The sequence below is a fragment of the Heterodontus francisci genome, chromosome 6 (genome assembly GCF_036365525.1).
Source record: "Heterodontus francisci isolate sHetFra1 chromosome 6, sHetFra1.hap1, whole genome shotgun sequence".
NCBI classification, from domain to species: domain Eukaryota; kingdom Metazoa; phylum Chordata; class Chondrichthyes; order Heterodontiformes; family Heterodontidae; genus Heterodontus; species Heterodontus francisci.
The window spans coordinates 72,548,595-72,565,641 of record NC_090376.1 but is presented as its reverse complement, the minus strand read 5'-3'; the positions used below and the strand labels follow the sequence as shown (position 1 = coordinate 72,565,641).

Genomic DNA, 17,047 nt, shown 5'->3' with positions numbered 1-17,047 from the left:
TAATTTTAATTTCTTGGTATGAAATTCTATTAAGCAGAATTTCAACTACGCATAATGTATAAATAGGATTTATGACACTGGAACTAGGCTGATTGGAAAGAACTAGCATGTTTTCCTCACAGATAATATTATGTAAATATATTGGAAGAATTGGTGGCAGGTGGATGCTTTGCAGTAGTATTTAGCCTGTTTGCAGTGTAATTGCTTTTAGCCAAGGTCTCCTGAAGGAAAAGATTGACTAAATTAGCATTAACTTGGGTTCCCAGGGACTTGGTATATTGTGAGAAGTTGATCTTGCCTCCAGTAAGGACAAGTTATCCTACAAAAGGCCAGATGCTTGCAAGACAGTGTTAATTGTTTTTTGAATGGGGCAAATGTATATGCCAAGGGAGCAAGCAATTTGCAGATCTAATTGAGCAAAGGCATTGAGACACTGCTGTGGGCTACTTCTCCAAAAATGTTTGCTGAGCAAATATCTTATGCCAGAGATGGCAGAGATAAACTTAAACATCATGCATTGGTTGATTACTGTGACTTACATTTATAAATCCTTTAGGGTTTTTTTTAAACAAAATTAAGATGGTTTGGAAACTCCTGTGGGAGTGTTATTAATGGGCAAGGTTAGATTAAAGCTTTTGAAGGCCAGTGGAAATTAAACGGATTTTAAACAGGGATTTAAGTAAATTTGTTTGAAGAAAGTTCATGGTCTTGGTTGTGGATCACGCAACTAAATTCTATACGATGTACAATGACATACTATAAGAGTAGGCCATATGATGGAAGTGTTACAGCTAACCACATGAGCATGAATGGCTATACCAGTGCTGCATTAGAAACTATTGAGTTCACAAAATGCTGTAAACTGTCATCATCATTAATCATTCACCAACTTTCCAGAATCAGTGCGTCCTTTCTAATGATTATTTCTCCGACAAGCTAAGTTTCTGTCATGTGGCTGTCAATCTGTCTTAATTTTTGTATCCAATTTCAGTAGCACACTTGAATAAACAAGACTGCCTGTGTGTATGATCAGAGTAGCCTCATTCAAGCTGGGCTCGCTCCTGGAAATTAGTTCAAAAGTCCTGTCACCGTAATGAACAGGTGCAACAGTCTAAGTCAACTATTTCACAGAATCACAAAATTGTTACAGTGTGGAAGGAGCAGCGATTCACTTAGTAACATTCCCCCACCTTCTCCCCATAAACCTTCACATTCTTCCTTTTCAGGTAACAGTCTAATTGCCTTTTGAATGCCTCGATTGAACCTGCCTCCACCACACTCAGGTAGCGCATTCCAGACCTTAACCACTCGCTGCATGAAAAAGTTTTTCCTCATGTCGCTTTTGCTTCTTTTGCCAATCACTTTAAATCTGTGCCCTCTTGTTCTCAATCCCTTCACGAGTGGGATCAGATTTTCCCCATCCACTCTGTCCAGACTCCTCATGATTTTGAATACCTCTGTCAAATCTCCTCTCAGCCTTCTCTTCAAGGAAAACAGTCCCAATTTCTCCAATCTATCTTCATAACTAAGTTCCTCATCCTGGAACCATTCTCATGAATCTTATCTGTACTCTCTCCATAGCCTTCACATCTTTCTTAAAGTGCAGTGCCGAGAACTGGACGCAATACTTCGGCTGAGGCTGAACTAGTGTCTTATATAAGATCAACATAACCTCCTTGCTCTTGTACTCTATGACCCTATTAATAAAGCCAAGGATACTGTATGCTTTATTAACCACTGTCTCAACCAGTCCTGTCATCTTCAATGACTTATGCACATCTACACCCAGGTCCCTCTGCTCCTGTTGTTGTATTAGTAATATTGTAGCGCGTTCTATAGAAAGTATTCGACTCAGGTAAAGGTTAACTAACCGATCTTTATTATTTACAGTTACTATATACACTATCTGCAAGCCACCTAAGCTAGCATCGTGCTGCTAAACCTTCTTCTCCTCAAGCCTATCTCATGTGACTGTTTCGTCATCACTTATACAGTGGAAGGGGTCTTTCTCACTATCTTCGGTATTAACCCTTTACATCCTTATACTACACTGTATGCTTTATTAACTGCTGTCTCAATCTGAGTGTATGCACATATACCCCAGGTCCCTCTGCTCCTGCACTCCCTTTAGAATTGTACCCTTTATCTTACATTTTCTCTCCATGTTCTTCCTACCAAAATGAATCACTTCACATTTCTCCACATTGAACTTCATCTGCCACTTGTCCGCCGATTCTACCAACTTGTCTATGTCCTTTTGAAGTTCTACACTATCCTCCTCGCCATTCACAATGCTTCCAGGTTTTGTATCATCACCAAATTTTGAAATTGTGCCCTGTACACCAAGGTCTAGGTTATTAATATATATTAGGAAAAGCAAGACTCCCCTGGGGAACTCCACTACAAACCTTCCTCTAGCCTGAAAAACATCCATTAACCATTACTCCCTGTTTCCTGTCACTCAGTCAATTTAATTTCCATGTTACTACTGTCCCTTTTATTCCATGAGCTATAACTTTGCTCACAAGTCTGTTGTGTGGCACTGTTTCAAATACCTTTGGAAGTCTATGTACACCACATCAACAGCGTTGCCCTCATCAACCCTCTCTGTTACCTTTACAAAAACTCCGGCAAGTTATATAAACACTATTTTCCCTTAACAAATTCATGCTGGTTTTCCTCAATTAACCTGCATTTATCCATGTGACTATTAATTTGGTCCCAAATTATTGTTTCGAGAAGTTTCCCTACCACCGAAATTAAACTGAATGGCCTGTCGTTGCTGGACTTTACATCCTTTTTTGAACAAGGATGTACTTCAAATATATAACTTAAACCCTTACATCCCTTTACAGTGACAAATAAAAGGCAGGTTAATTCAGAAACCTAATCTTCAGCACTCTCCCCAAGAAATAAGGGATTATACTTTCTTTTATTTCCTAATTTTAGCAAGAAAATAGACACGAATATGAAGCCAAGATCATCACTGCTTTATTCTCGCATCTACTTGTCACTAAAGTTAGCACCCACAGAAAAATATATGATCAGCTGAATCGGTATTTACAGACGCCAATTTGGTATCAATTAATAATGAAATTCAACCCAAATTAGCAATATATTTTTATAATTCCGTTGCTTCTTCCTGAGCTGTAAAGTAATATTAGCTAGCTGCTGGTGTAATCAGGTAATTCCATTCAATCTACCCATACAAATATTTGAATACTGAGCCCTGCTTATAGTGTCACATTTCATAATGAACAAGATATTAGTTAAGCGATTGTGGAATAGAGCAGCTGATTGCTGTAAACAAATTGTTGGCTTTTCTCCCTGGCATTCAGTACAATGGCATCATGATTGAAAAAACACAGAAATAAAATCTACTAAATTCAGTTTGGGAAACTTCATTTTTGTATCTCCAAAAAAAGGAAACCTTTGTAAATGAGAATTTTGCAGACAAACCTATTTATTTTGGAGAGTATTATTGGTATCAACAAAGAGCAGCACAGTGGTTAGCACCGCAGCCTCACAGCTCCAGTGACCCGGGTTTGATTCTGGGTACTGTCTGTGTGGAGTTTGCAAGTTCTCCCTGTGACTGCATGGGTTTCCGCCAGGTGCTCCGGTTTCCTCCCACAGCCAAAGACTTGCAGGTTGATAGGTAATTTGGCTATTGTAAAATTGCCCCTAGTGTAGGTAGGTGGTAGGAGAATTGTGGGGATGTGGTAGGGAATATGGGATTAATGTAGGATTAGTATAAAATGGGTAGTTGATGGCCAGCACAGACTTGGTGGGTTGAAGGGCCTGTTTCAGTGCTGTATCTCTAAATAAAAAATAAAATAATTGTAGGGGCTGGAGATTTTAACTAAAAGTTGCCCTTTGTACTTTAAATGGCATGTGTAGCTTAGTCTTGGATAGAAATGCCAGAATATTGCAGAAACCAGCTTGTTCTGGATTAGCCATGGGCAAACTTCACACAGCAGCTTTTCAATTAATGGGAATAAAATATTGCTGCTTCTTCCACCAAATCTAAACGAGGTGGTGTTTCCAATTAGAGTAGAAACAAATTCTGAATGACAGCATGCAATCAGTTATCGTATGTTACTGATACAGCACATATTACACTTGTCAGGGAATGATTGCATTACAGTCACAGACAGAATGGAGTTCATTCCCTGATGAGAAGAGCATGATTCAATATGGTACCGAGCTATACAGACCAGGAAGGTCCAAAGTACATTATGCAGGCTGAGGAAAGAGAATGTCACTGGGGTTTCCAATCACTCGCAGAATTGTACAACACAGAAGGTGGCCATTTCAGCCATCGTGTCTTTGCTGGCTCTTTGAAACAACTATTCAATTAGACCCATTCCACTGCTTTTCCCCATAGCCCTGAAATATCCCCTCTTTATGAATTAATCCAATTCCCTTTTTGAAAATAGTAGGTGGTGCTTTCCAGATTGTAACAACTCACTGCATAAAAAAAACTTCTCCTCATTCCCCTCTGGTTCTTTTGCCATTTACCTTAAATCCTATTATCTGGTGTTATCTAGTGATCCTGCTGAAAATTGTGTGTGTGTATGCCAAATTAGAACAGAATCAGCTAGCGCTATGATGCCCCCACCCCATCAAATAGTTTGATGATGTTCACTCTGTAAACTCGGAAATGAAGAATGGTGGTGTGAAAGGGGTAATCTGCTACCTTTGAAAACCTTCAGGAGAAATGGGGAGATTGAAAGACAAACAACTGAAGTTTTGTGGTGCTGGTGGGGGAATCCCTGCCTCAACTTTTCAGAGCCCCTCCCCCCCCCCCCCCCCGGCATGATCTTATGGCGTTCCAGCACTTAAACTGCCCGGCGCCGGGATCCCTGTTCCTGTAAGGACAGGGATCCTGCCTCCAACAGCTGCTGGCCAATCACAGGGCTGGCAGCTCAGTAATACGGCAGTGCCACTGGGAGCAGTGGCCACTGCCAGTACTGCAAGAGCCTTGGACCTAGATCCAGCACTGGAGCCTGGACCCAAGGTAAGTGAGGCGGGTTCGTTGGGGCCAGACTGGCAGGCCCTGGTGAGGGGGTGGAGGGTGGGCGTATAGTGCGGGGGGGGGGGTGGGGGTGGGTGGGGTGGTGAACGTAAATGGAGTTTTTCCCAATGGGGGCCCTCCATGGGCCACAGATTGTCCATGGAAGAGGGCTCCCCCCCACCCCGCCAAGCCCACTGGGAGGTTGCCTCATTTTACTGGGTGACATCCTGTGTGGCGGAGGCCCCTACCATCTCCGCTGATTAAATCCCAGCAGCGGCAGGAAGACGCCCTTAAGTGGCTTGTAATAAGCCACTTAAGTACCTCAATTGGCCACTGGGCAGGAAGCTTGTCTTTGGCCTCTCCCACCCCCTATAAAATTGCGTTGCGATGGGAAGGCGACAGATCCCCCCGGCTCTCCCCCCCTCACCAAAACCGGTCTCCCGTCCTGTTGCAATTCTATGGCGCTCCACCTCTGTACCCATCTCAGGGGGGCCCATAAAATTCAGCTCAAAGTTACAAACATGAGCCTGATTTTTGGAGTAATGTTTTGCATCTGCATTACTGAAAATAAAACTTTAGTTTTGAATGTACTTAATGAAATGTAATGAGGAGATGAGTCAAATAGCATTGGCAGTATTGTAATTGTCCAAGATTGCATTTTGAGTCCAATGGCTTTCTGTTCTACCCATGGAGCTGCTAAATGAAGTGATGCCCTGAAACAGGTGTGCTTCAATGGCAGTTCCTACAGGCCTGTCATAGAGCAACAATGACAGTAGTTCTGAAGGGAAACCACAGTTTCACCCTTCTTGATGAAAGGTGCAAGAAGACAATCATAAGAAAATTCAACCTCAATATAAGATGGTTATTTTTAATACTGCCATCTCTTAGGAGCGGGTGCATGGCGAGGAAAAGCAAGATAGAAAAATAGAAACACGAACAAAATGAGAAGAATAGCAATACAGAGTGAAGATGTAATAAAAAGATTCCAGAAATGTCATAAAACGGAGTAATAATAACTGGAATTGATTCACACGACAAGGAGAATGTGCAAGTTGGAGAAGGAATTCAAAGTGAATTCAGGTGGATGATGAGGTAGTAATTTGAACTTCAGCATGTTAAAACATAACTCCAACATTCCCCTTCAATCTGCTTAGTTGCCCATTCAGTCATTATGTGAAAGTATTAAGCAGAGTTAGAGGTTTCCACAGAGAGTCAGAGAAGTGATGTCTGTGGGCTGCTCTCATGTATTTGTGGCAGCTGAAAAATTAAGATAGGGAGAGGGCCACTGAGGGATGAGCAAGATATGATGCTGAAATGGCAGGAATAGTGAATAAATACTTTGCCTCAATTTTCACTTAGGACACCAGCAAAGAGGAAATCGCAATCATGATGTAAACAAAAGGAATATTACAACAGTTAAGATAAAAAGATAAGAAATACTAGACAATCTAACCAAAATTAAGGAAGGCAAGACCCTGGATCTTGCATTGCAACCATGGCTACTCATGGCTACTCAAAGAAATCATGCAGGAGATAGCATAGGCACTACTATCCATGTATTAAAACTCAATAGAGAAAGAATAGTGCCAGAGATCTGGCAAAAAGTAAATGTAATTTCTATCTTAAAGAAAGACTTGCGTTTATATAGTGCCTTTCACAAGCTCAGGGCATCCCAAAGCACTTTACAGCCAATGATGTACTTTGGAAGTGTAGACGCTGTTGCACTGTTGGAAATGCAGCAGTTTGCACGCAGCAAGCTCCCACAAACAGCAATGTGATAATGACCAGATATTTTTTAAATGATGTTGATTGAGGGATAACTATTGGCCACAACACCAGGAATAACTCCCTTGCTGTTCTTCAGAATAGTGCCATAGATCTTTTACATCCACCTGAAAAAGCAGACAGAGCCTCACTTTAACACTGAGACTGCACTGCCTGAGAGTGTGGTGGAGGCAGGTTCAATTGAAGCATTCAAAAGGGAATTAGACTGTTACATGAAAAGGAAGAATGTGCAGGGTTACAGGGAGAAGGCAAGGGAACGGAACTGAGTAAATTGCTCTTTTGGAGAGCTGGTGCAAATACGATGGGCCAAATGGCCTCCTTCTGCACTGTAACAATTCTGTGATTCTGTAAACATCTTATCCAAGAGACAGCACCTCCAACAGTGCAGCACTTCCTCAGTACTGCACTGGATTGTTAGCCTGAACCTTTTTGCTCAAGTCTCTGGACTGGGACTTGATCCCACAACTTTTTGATTCAGAGGAAAAAGTGCTACTAACTGAACCACAGTTGATACTGAGGGAGCTGGAACTAATGCAGACAATCCAGAGAACTATATCTTAACATCAGTGGTGGAAGAGATACTAGAATTGTTCCTAAAAGACGAGGTAACAAAACATTTAGGGACAGAGAATACAATAAAAAAAAGCATGGATTTCTGAAAGAAAAGTCATGGTTAATCGACTTTACTGAATTCTTTGAAGAAATAATAGAAACAGTAGTCAAGGCAATGCAGTGGATATGGTATTCATGAACATTCAGAAGGCCTTCAGTAAGGTGCCACATAAGAGACTCATAATAAAGGTCAGGGCATGTTCAGTTAGGTGCCAGGTAGTAGAATGGAATGAAAGATGACTACAAAACAGAAAACAGAGGATAGGAGTTTATGGAGATTTCTCAGACTGACTGAATCTGTCCTGTGGATATCTGTGCTGGGATCACTATTTATCATACACATAAATGATTTGGACTCGGGAATTGAAGGTACCGTGTCAGAATTTGCAGATGACAGCTAATAACGCAGAGGATTCTACCAAAATACAAGAGAACATAAACAGACTTGCAGAGTGGACAGATAAATTGCAAATGAATTTTAATGTAGCCAAGTGTAAGGTGGTTCATTTGGGAGGAGACATAAGGAAGCCTCTTATTCCTTGGAAAGTAAGAATGGGTTAGTGGAGCAGAGATCTGGGAATACAGATACATAAATCCCTAAAAATAATGATGTAAGTTGATAAAACCATAAAAGTTTACAAAGCACTAAGGTTCATTCTGATTATGTTAACATTTATATAGATTCTTGGTTAGACTACGCTTAGAGTACTGTGTGCAGTTCTGTTTTCCATATTACAAAAATGATATTGACGCACTGGAAAAAGCGCAGAAAAGATTTACAAGAATATTACCAGAATTGAGAGCATGCAGTGATGAGGAAATATTAAGCAGGCTGGCCCTCCTTTCAATCCTGCTAAAGCTCGTTAAAATTATGAAGGGGTTCGACATTGTGGACATGAAGCAATTGTTTTCAGTTGTGAGTACGGCAAGAACAAGAGGCATAAATATATGATAGTTACTAAAAGATCAAATAAAGATTTTCAGAGGAACTTCTTTGCACGGGGAGTGCTGATAATGTGGAACTCACTTCGATATGGAGAGCCTTGATGTATACATGAGGGAGAAGGGCAGAGAGGGATATGGTGGGGTGGAATGGGAAGAGGTAATTAGAATGGGAGAAGGCTCATGGAGTATAATGAATGACATAGGTCAGTTAGGCCAAATAGCCTGTTTCTCTTTTATAGGTTCTAGGTAATTCTATGTAAGTGCTGTAAATCTGGGAGTAGGCTACTCTTCATCTGCCAGTCAGAAGTGTGAGGGAAAAAAACATGAAAGCTAAAAAAGGGTTTTATCAAACAAATAATTCACCCTAACTTAAGGAGAATATTAAAATATTAACTTCTCATTTATTGAGGTACTGAATAATGTGATATAAAGTTTTTCACTGTGCCATAAAATTTATGGGGATGACTAGCTCAGTATCATAGAATTACAAAGCGATGATGATAAAAATCAGTAATAATCTTGATCCATAGTTTTAAAAGAGCATATTTCACAATTTTGTTACTGATCATGTTCCTGCACTTCTCTCCTTATCAGGTTTCCCACCTGGATAGAATACACTATGCTGACTTCCAGATGGAGTCAATCAAAGCAGTGATAGTTAAGGTCCAGGAGTTCACTTTTATTTTTTTCTTTTATTTTTCTCTTTTACTGACAGCAGAAGTAATGATGGCCAGAATCTTTCTGGCCTCTTGGAGGCGGCTTTGGAGGTGGAGGGGCTGAGAAGGAATCAGAAACCCTGTCAGGATGGCTCCCGGATGCTGTCCCATCTCTCAGCGAGTCTCCCAGGGCCAGGTTGCCACAGGGGTTGATAATCTGCTTCACGGAGGCAGGCAGCCAATCAAGGCAATTAAGGCCCCACGTTAGGGCCATTTTCCCACACCGTTGGAACTTTCCAGGTGTTGCATGGGCCCCCTGCTGAGTCTGGAGCCCAGCAACAATTTGGAGGCAGCCTCCCAGGGGGAGGCAGGAGGACCATCAGATCTTGCTCTCCATGCCTCTGTGACGAAGTCACAAGGCTGAAGGCCACAGCTGCGGCTAAAATCATTCTTGTGGAGAGATTCCCCCTCCAAATTGATGGCCCTAACAGCTCTAGGCCTTCCTTGCTATGGAACCTTCTGCAGCCTTTCAAGAGTGTTTCCATTTTGAGGCACCCTTGCGCTCACCGTCCGCCTCAGCAACACCCAGTGAAGCTGCTGACCAACCAGTCCTACGGACCCTCTCCTTAGGCCTCCCGCATCCCTGTTCCATCCGCCGTCCTTAATTGGATGGCGAACACAGAGATGGCCAATTAGGAGGCTGTCTCGCATAAAGCTGTATCAGTGAGCATGCTGCCAAGATGCACAGGTTCAGGACACACAAATGGTCCCAACGTCAAGTTTCTGATGCCCGCTTAAAAATTCAGCCCAGTGACTCAACTGGCAACATCTTCAATGCAACTGACCTTTTCAAGAAGGTCTAAGTATGTGCTCAAAACAGATAGCTAATTTTGTTAATTACCATCTTGCAAGGTCTAACAAGCTGGAAGGAATCTTTTTTGAACAGGTACCATCTTTCAAGTAATACAGCATAATTTGTGAATTTGTGAATGAACTTTGAATACTAGCTCAAATTGCCTGAGTTACTTATCGTGCTTCACCATGCATTAGCAAGAAAATATACATCAAAAATTTAGTATTTTTTTGCTGATGCCGCTCTGTGTCATGCTTTTCTTCTACCTATGGTGGTTTTCCATCTGATGAATCTAATTTTCCTGGAGTGCATCCCTTTGTAATGCAGTTTCTTTGTTGGGAGTTCTATTGCTCAGTCTATATTTGCTTATTAATACTCTTACAATGAAGCTGGAATATTTGTCTTATTTGACTGTGCAAAAATAATACTTTTGTGATGATGGTGGTTAACATCTGAGACCATCCAAGAATGGTTCAGAGGCAGTAAGCCATTTGTCTTGGAGAAAAATCCTGAAACACACATGTTAAATGTGTTTGAGGAAATTCGGCTGGAATTTCTGTGGGGGGTTCTCCTGACCTTTCAATGTAACTCCTGTAAGGATGATGTATAACTTAAAGAGGAACTTGGAGGGCATCAATTCTATATGTAATTAGAATGGCTGTAAAATGTAAGATTATAGTAATAGATATACATGATTGTTAATATCTAATTTTAATATGTTATTTCTGCTGTTTACAGCCACACATGTGTGATACGAGGTCAAGTAGTGACAGCAGATGGTACTCCTTTGGTTGGTGTTAATATCAGCTTTGTCAACAAACCCCACTATGGTTACACCATTAGCCGGCAGGATGGCAGGTACTAAGCTTTTCACAGATGCATCACTCAAACACCAGCTTTTTATACTTTATATTTAAAAAACCAGTTAAACTCTTAAGGCGTTCTATGATGCTTATGTTCTCTCCCCACCCCTGCAACCAAAAAGTGAGGGAGTTGGCAGTCAGTGCCAGTGCCACCTCTGTCCAGGTGCCGGTGCCACAAGTAATAACTCTGGGTGATTTGGTGCTACCCACACCCAGGATTCTGTTCGACCTTTCTTTAATACCCACCAGGAAGGTTTTGAGGTCTGAACAAGTGAAGTTGTCCATTTTTCCCTTCTGGCTTGGTACCGTGCCCTGCTGCACTCTAGGCACTTGAGTATTCAGAACTTTGTCAAAGTGTAATAAAACTATTGATGAGGCATGCAACTAAGTAATTTGATAGAGAAATGAAGGAGCCATGCAGTGTTCCTGTCTTACCTGCTTGTTCTTCCCTCCATGCCCCCTTCCCCAAACCCTCCCCCACCCCACTATCCTGCTGGCCTGCTGAAGAGCGGAGGCTGAATCGCACATTAAATTGTCTGCACAAAAGTCTGCCGCTGGTTCAGCTGTTTTACACCAATGGGTTTGCAAATGAGCAGACCCTGGATACTTGCACTTAACTAATGTGAGACCATTGGCGGACGCAGCACTTTTTTTTGAAGGTGTAACAGTGGTGTAAGTCATTTTGAGGAAATTCTAGGCATCACAAGAACTTCCTCAAGGCTTCTGCCACCATCATTTTGCACATGTAAAAGGGGTTTCAGCTGAAGTTAAAGGAGGGAAAAGGAGAAGCAGCAAGGAGGTTCACCTCCGTAGTGTTTACAGTGCTAGTTACACACAAATCTGACCTGGAGTTCAAGTGACAGGAATGCGAGATGATCAAATCCATACAGAGCAGCTGTTAGCGATAGCTCACACCGTGGAAGCAACCAAACCAAGAAGGAAAGAAACAATTTAATGGATCTTGACCCAAAGCCACAGTCTGCAAAAAAAACTCAAGAAAATTAAATTGTGACCTTAGCTTACTACAGATAGTATAAATAGCATATTGTACTTCTTAGTCAGACTGACTGCGTGCAACACCATGGGACACCCAGCCCTTTATGTTCAACATAAATATTAGGTGAGGCAATACTTTAAAGGACAAATGTTTCACTAATTACTTCTGAATGTGTTCTGTGCTTTTGATGGATGACTCTGGTACAAATAGTCTGTTTTTCCAAGATTTCATATGAATAGAAGTGTCTAAATATCAATTAATTGAAGGTTTCTACCTCCTGATCAACAAGCTTGACCTTTACCTGCTGCATCTGTTCCAGGGTACAAACTGTGAAGAAGTTGACAGATGCTGTTATGGTTAATTTTGCAACTTTGTAATCCTGGCAGGAGCCTTACCTGCCAGCAACATGGATTGGAAATTTATGCATATGCTGTGCATCGCTTACTGTCCATTTAAATTGAGGGTTAGAAAATTATACAGTGTGCACCCACATTCTGATGTGCACTGCTGTGGAAATCCTCGCCTGCTGGTGATACTAAGTTGGAAAATTACACCTCTCGTGTTGATTTATACAAAGTAAACCTCCTTTTGAAAACAAATTATCTTGTTCTGTCCTCCAAATACTAGCTTTGATTTGATGACTAACGGAGGGGTTTCGGTCACGATACACTTTGAGCGCTCTCCGTTCATCACTCAGGAGCATACACTTTGGCTGCCATGGGACCGTTTCTTTGTCATGGACACTGTCATCATGAGGCATGAAGAGAATGAGATCCCTAGCTGTGACCTGAGTAATTTTGCACGTCCGAATCCAATCGTCTCACCTGCACCATTGACGGCATTTGCAGGTTCATGCCAGGAGAAAGGTCCCATCATTCCTGAAATACAGGTACTGTGTCAAGAACCATTGACTCCTCCACCTTTATTCATCCTTAATGTTTACAAGGAACACTGCAGTGAAAATCATTGCATGATAATTGCACTGAAGTAGATAGTAAGGTTAACAAACCAATCAAACGACAAAATATAGGGGTAAATATTAGGATTTAGTGCTCCTGATGCAGATTATTGCATGATGGATGCATATCAGAAACTCAATGGCCTGATGTGTACCTCATGTGATTTTCCAAATGTGATGGACATTTAAAATAATTATTAAATAGATGCATGACCATAGACAAACATGAAAAATATCATCATATTTTCTTAAGTTGACTAGGTCAAATTTAATTTTTCAATTAGAGCAACTCAGTGAGTTGTGCATTGCCCTTTCCTGTATGGGACTGAGGTTTGAAATCAGCTTAGACTATTGGAATGAAAGTTTCTTCCCTCTGCTAGATTGCTAGCTCTACATTCCAACATGGACCAAAATCAAGCAGTCTCAATCTCTTCCTAGTGGCTCTGGGTCCATGGCATAAAACTGTCCAAAATTTGTGCCAATAGGCGTTCTCACTTGTGAAGGGTATGATTGTTCGGGTGAGGAAGAATGACCCAGAACTTAGCAGCACTCTGTTTGACCATTACTCTTCGGGGAATAAAGTGATGGGTGTTTTCACAGAATTGCAAAGTGTGAGTAATGCAAATGCATCACATTGCCAGACCCCATTTTTACAAAGAAAAGTACTAGCACTCTGAGACTGGAAAATTAGAAACTTGTTACAACTAACTGTAGAACTGCTATCCTGCTTCTGCTACTACTGAGAACATTGACGTGACTGATGATCGCACAATGTTCAGCACCATTCCCGACTCCTCAGATAATGAAGCAGCCCGTGTCCAGATGCAGCAAGACCTGGACAACATCCAGGCTTAGGCTGATAAATGGCAAGCAACATTCATACCACACAAGTGCCAGGCAATGACCATCTCAAACAAGAGAGAATCTAGCCATCTCCCCTTGATGTTCAATGGCATTACCCATCACTGTATCCTCCACTATCAACATCCTGGTGGTTATCATTGACAGAAACTGAACTGGACCAGCCACATAAATACTATGACTACAAGAGCAGGTCAGAGGCTGGGAATTCTGCGGTGAGTAACTCACCTCCTGACTCCCTAATGCCTGTCCACCATCTACAAAGCACAAGTCAGGAGTGTAATGGAATACTCTCCACTTGCATGGATGAGTGCAGCTGCAACAACACTCAAGAAGCTTGACACCATCCAGGACAAAGCAGCCCGCTTGATTGGTACCCCATCCACCACCTTCAACATTCATTCCCTTCACCACTGACACACAGTGGCAGCGGTATGTACCATCGACAAAATGCATTGCATCAACTCACCAAGGCTCCTTTGACAGCACCTTCCAAACCCGTGAGCTCTGCCACCTAGAAAGACAAGGGCAGCAGATGCATGGGAACACTACCACCTGCAAGTTCCCCTCCAAGCCACACACCATCCTGACTTGGAACTACATCACCGTTCCTTCACTGTCGCTGGATGAAAATCCTCAAACTCCCTTCCTAACAGCACTGTGGGTGTACCTACACCCCAAGGACTGCAGTCGTTCAAGAAGGCAGCTCACCGCCACCTTCTCGAGGGCAGTTAGGGATGGGCAATAAATGCTGTCGCAGCCAGCGATGCCCACACCCCATGAACGAATAAAAAAAAAACTGGCTCCTGCCAGTGCTGCTTTTGAACTAAACACCAGTAGGTACATAAGAGCGGGCTACTTTACTTTTACTTACCCTGTGGGAAATGCTTGGCCACAAATAGCCATTCACAGTGGTGAAAACTGTGTGGAGAATCAAAAGCACAAACGTTGCATCCTTTCATTCGTGGCACAATATATCAGCGGTTTGTGCTCCATACCTTTGTCTTCAAGTTCCTCATGCTGTCCGAAAGAATTGTGGCGGAATGCTAACATTTTTTTTTCATTTATTATTTGCTACAGTTCTTTCTGTCTTTTTTGTTCACAGGCTTTACAAGAGGAGATAAATATTCCAGGTAGCAAAATGAAGCTGAACTATGTCAGCAGCCGCAATGCTGGCTACAAATCAGTCATGAGGATTAGTCTGACCCACCCCTCCATCCCATTCAATCTAATGAAAGTACATCTCATGGTGGCTGTGGAAGGCCGACTCTTCCAGAAGTGGTTTCCTGCAACCCCTGACCTATCCTATTACTTCATCTGGGACAAAACTGATGTCTACAGCCAGAAGGTTTACGGGCTATCGGAAGCATTTGGTAGGTTTCATCTTGCAAAAGATATCTTTTGTGTTGAATGACAGAGGTGGTGATTGTGATGTAGAAAGCTGGAGGTTGGGAATTTGGTCACAGTGAATCAACTTACTTTATTTTCATTTTTCTACGAATACCTTTACCATATCCTCTCTTAGACCCAACCTCTGTCCCAAAGTTTGTCCCTTTTAAAATTCCTGAGATTCACTCCTGAGTGTTGGCAAATGCCCATTCTCAGTGGTCAAGAAGTCAGAGAGAGTGGCAAAGGTGGATTCAATTTCCAGTTTCCCTTTTCCTGAGGAAGTGCATTGTCTCACTTGGCACAAGTTCGGTCACTCTAAGTGAGATCACGAACTCACCAGGTATTAAAGCAATAAAGGAGAATCCACATTGTAGCATTCCAGGATGCAGTATGTTTGTATATTAATGTCCTTTGATACCTGCCCACCAATTCTATCCATTTCCAGTGGCTCCTTACTTGTTTTCTTGCACTCTATAGTGTATTTTCTTCTTCTACATGGAATAATCTCCACTGGGAAGTTGAGGCTAATTGCTAAATGAGGGCAAGTATTTTAGTCAACTAATCTGTTCTAATTCCCTTCTGCAACATATAAACTGGAACATTATTCTAGTTTTCCCCTTTAAAATATTGAAGAAAATGAAACCCTTAATGAAAAGTGACTCCATTTTACATTGAAACATGTTTGGTGTGTTTCATGAAAGTATCAATCATAATTGAAGTATTCTCAGTCGAGTTTGAAAATATGCTCAGAAGCTAGTCAGAATGCAGGGTTGTTGACAGGTATGATTGAATACTATTTTCTTGTCACACCAATGAGGTGACTCCCTGTAAATAGGAAACGCAATCAAATCTCTTTGAAGGCAGAAGAACAGATTCTGAAAAAGTAGCTAACTTATTTGGTTTTATTGAAAATAAGGTTTCCTTGAGGATAATATTGAAATAAAACCCTCTGATTGTAATTTCGCAATCTCAACCATTGTCACTTTTTCGACTGTCGATTATTTAAATCAATTTTGTCACTCCCTTCAACTCTCACGTTTGTCTCTCCAGTTTTAGTAATTTATACCTTCATGCAGCTGGTGAAATGACAACAAGCAACATCATCAGCAGTCAATCAATTCATATTTGTCATGAAATGAAATCATCTGAAATTGAATAGCAATACATTCACATTTCTGCAGAAGTAATATTTTTAACTTGAAAACAAGTTATAACATTTAAAAGAGTGAAGTTAGTTAACCATCTACCATTTACCATTTGGATGATACAACTCCACTGCAACAGGACATGGGCTAGCAGAATGGGCAGACAAGTGGCAAATGGAACTTAATACAGAGAAGTATGAGATGAGATATTTTTGCAGAAGGGATGGGGCTAGGCAATATAGATTTAATGGCACAGTTCAAAAGTGTGCAGGGTCAGAGGGACCTGGGGGTTCATGCGCATGGATCTTTGAAGGTAGCAGGACATATTGAAAGAGTAGTTAGCAAAGCATATGGAATCTTGAGCTTCATAAATAGAAGTATTGAGTACAAATGCAGAGAAGTTATGCTGCACCTTTATAAAGCTCTGGTTAGGCCACAACTAGCGTATTGCATCCAGTTTTGGTCAATACACTTTAGGAAGGATGTGAGGGTCCTTGAGAGGGTGTAGAGGAGATTTACCAGAATGGTTCCAGGGATGACGGATTTTAGCTACAAGGAAGATTGGGGATGCTGAGTTGTTCTCCTTGGAGCAAAGGAGATTGAGGGGAAATATGAAAGAGGTGTACAAGGTTATGACAGGTTTGGATAAGGTTGACAAAGAAAAACTGTTCCCATTAGCTGCTGGTACAAGGACTAAGGGACACAAATTTAAGGTTTTGGGCAAGAGAAGCAAGGGGGGATGTAACGAAGAATCTTTTTACGCAGCAAGTGATAATGCCCTGGAACTTGCTGCCTACGAGGGTGGTGGAAGTAGAGACAATCAGTGATTTCAAAAGGAAATTGGATGGGCACTTGAAGGAAATAAACTTGCAGGGCTACAGGGATAGAGTGGGGGAATGGCACTGACTGACAGAGAGCCAGCAGAGACTCGATGGGCTGAATGGTCTCCTTCTGTGCCATAACTGGCTC

At 41.7% G+C, this 17,047-nt stretch overlaps 1 protein-coding gene across 1 annotated transcript in view; it reads left to right on the top strand.

Moving 5' to 3' along the window:
* Positions 1-17,047, top strand: part of tenm4 (teneurin transmembrane protein 4) — a 537,020-nt gene that overhangs the window by 386,865 nt on the left and 133,108 nt on the right. Inside the window, exons 15-17 of the mRNA XM_068033916.1 lie at positions 10,604-10,723; positions 12,353-12,614; positions 14,650-14,917. Of these exons, the coding sequence (XP_067890017.1) occupies positions 10,604-10,723; positions 12,353-12,614; positions 14,650-14,917 (650 nt within the window). The remainder of the gene's footprint in view (positions 1-10,603; positions 10,724-12,352; positions 12,615-14,649; positions 14,918-17,047) is intronic.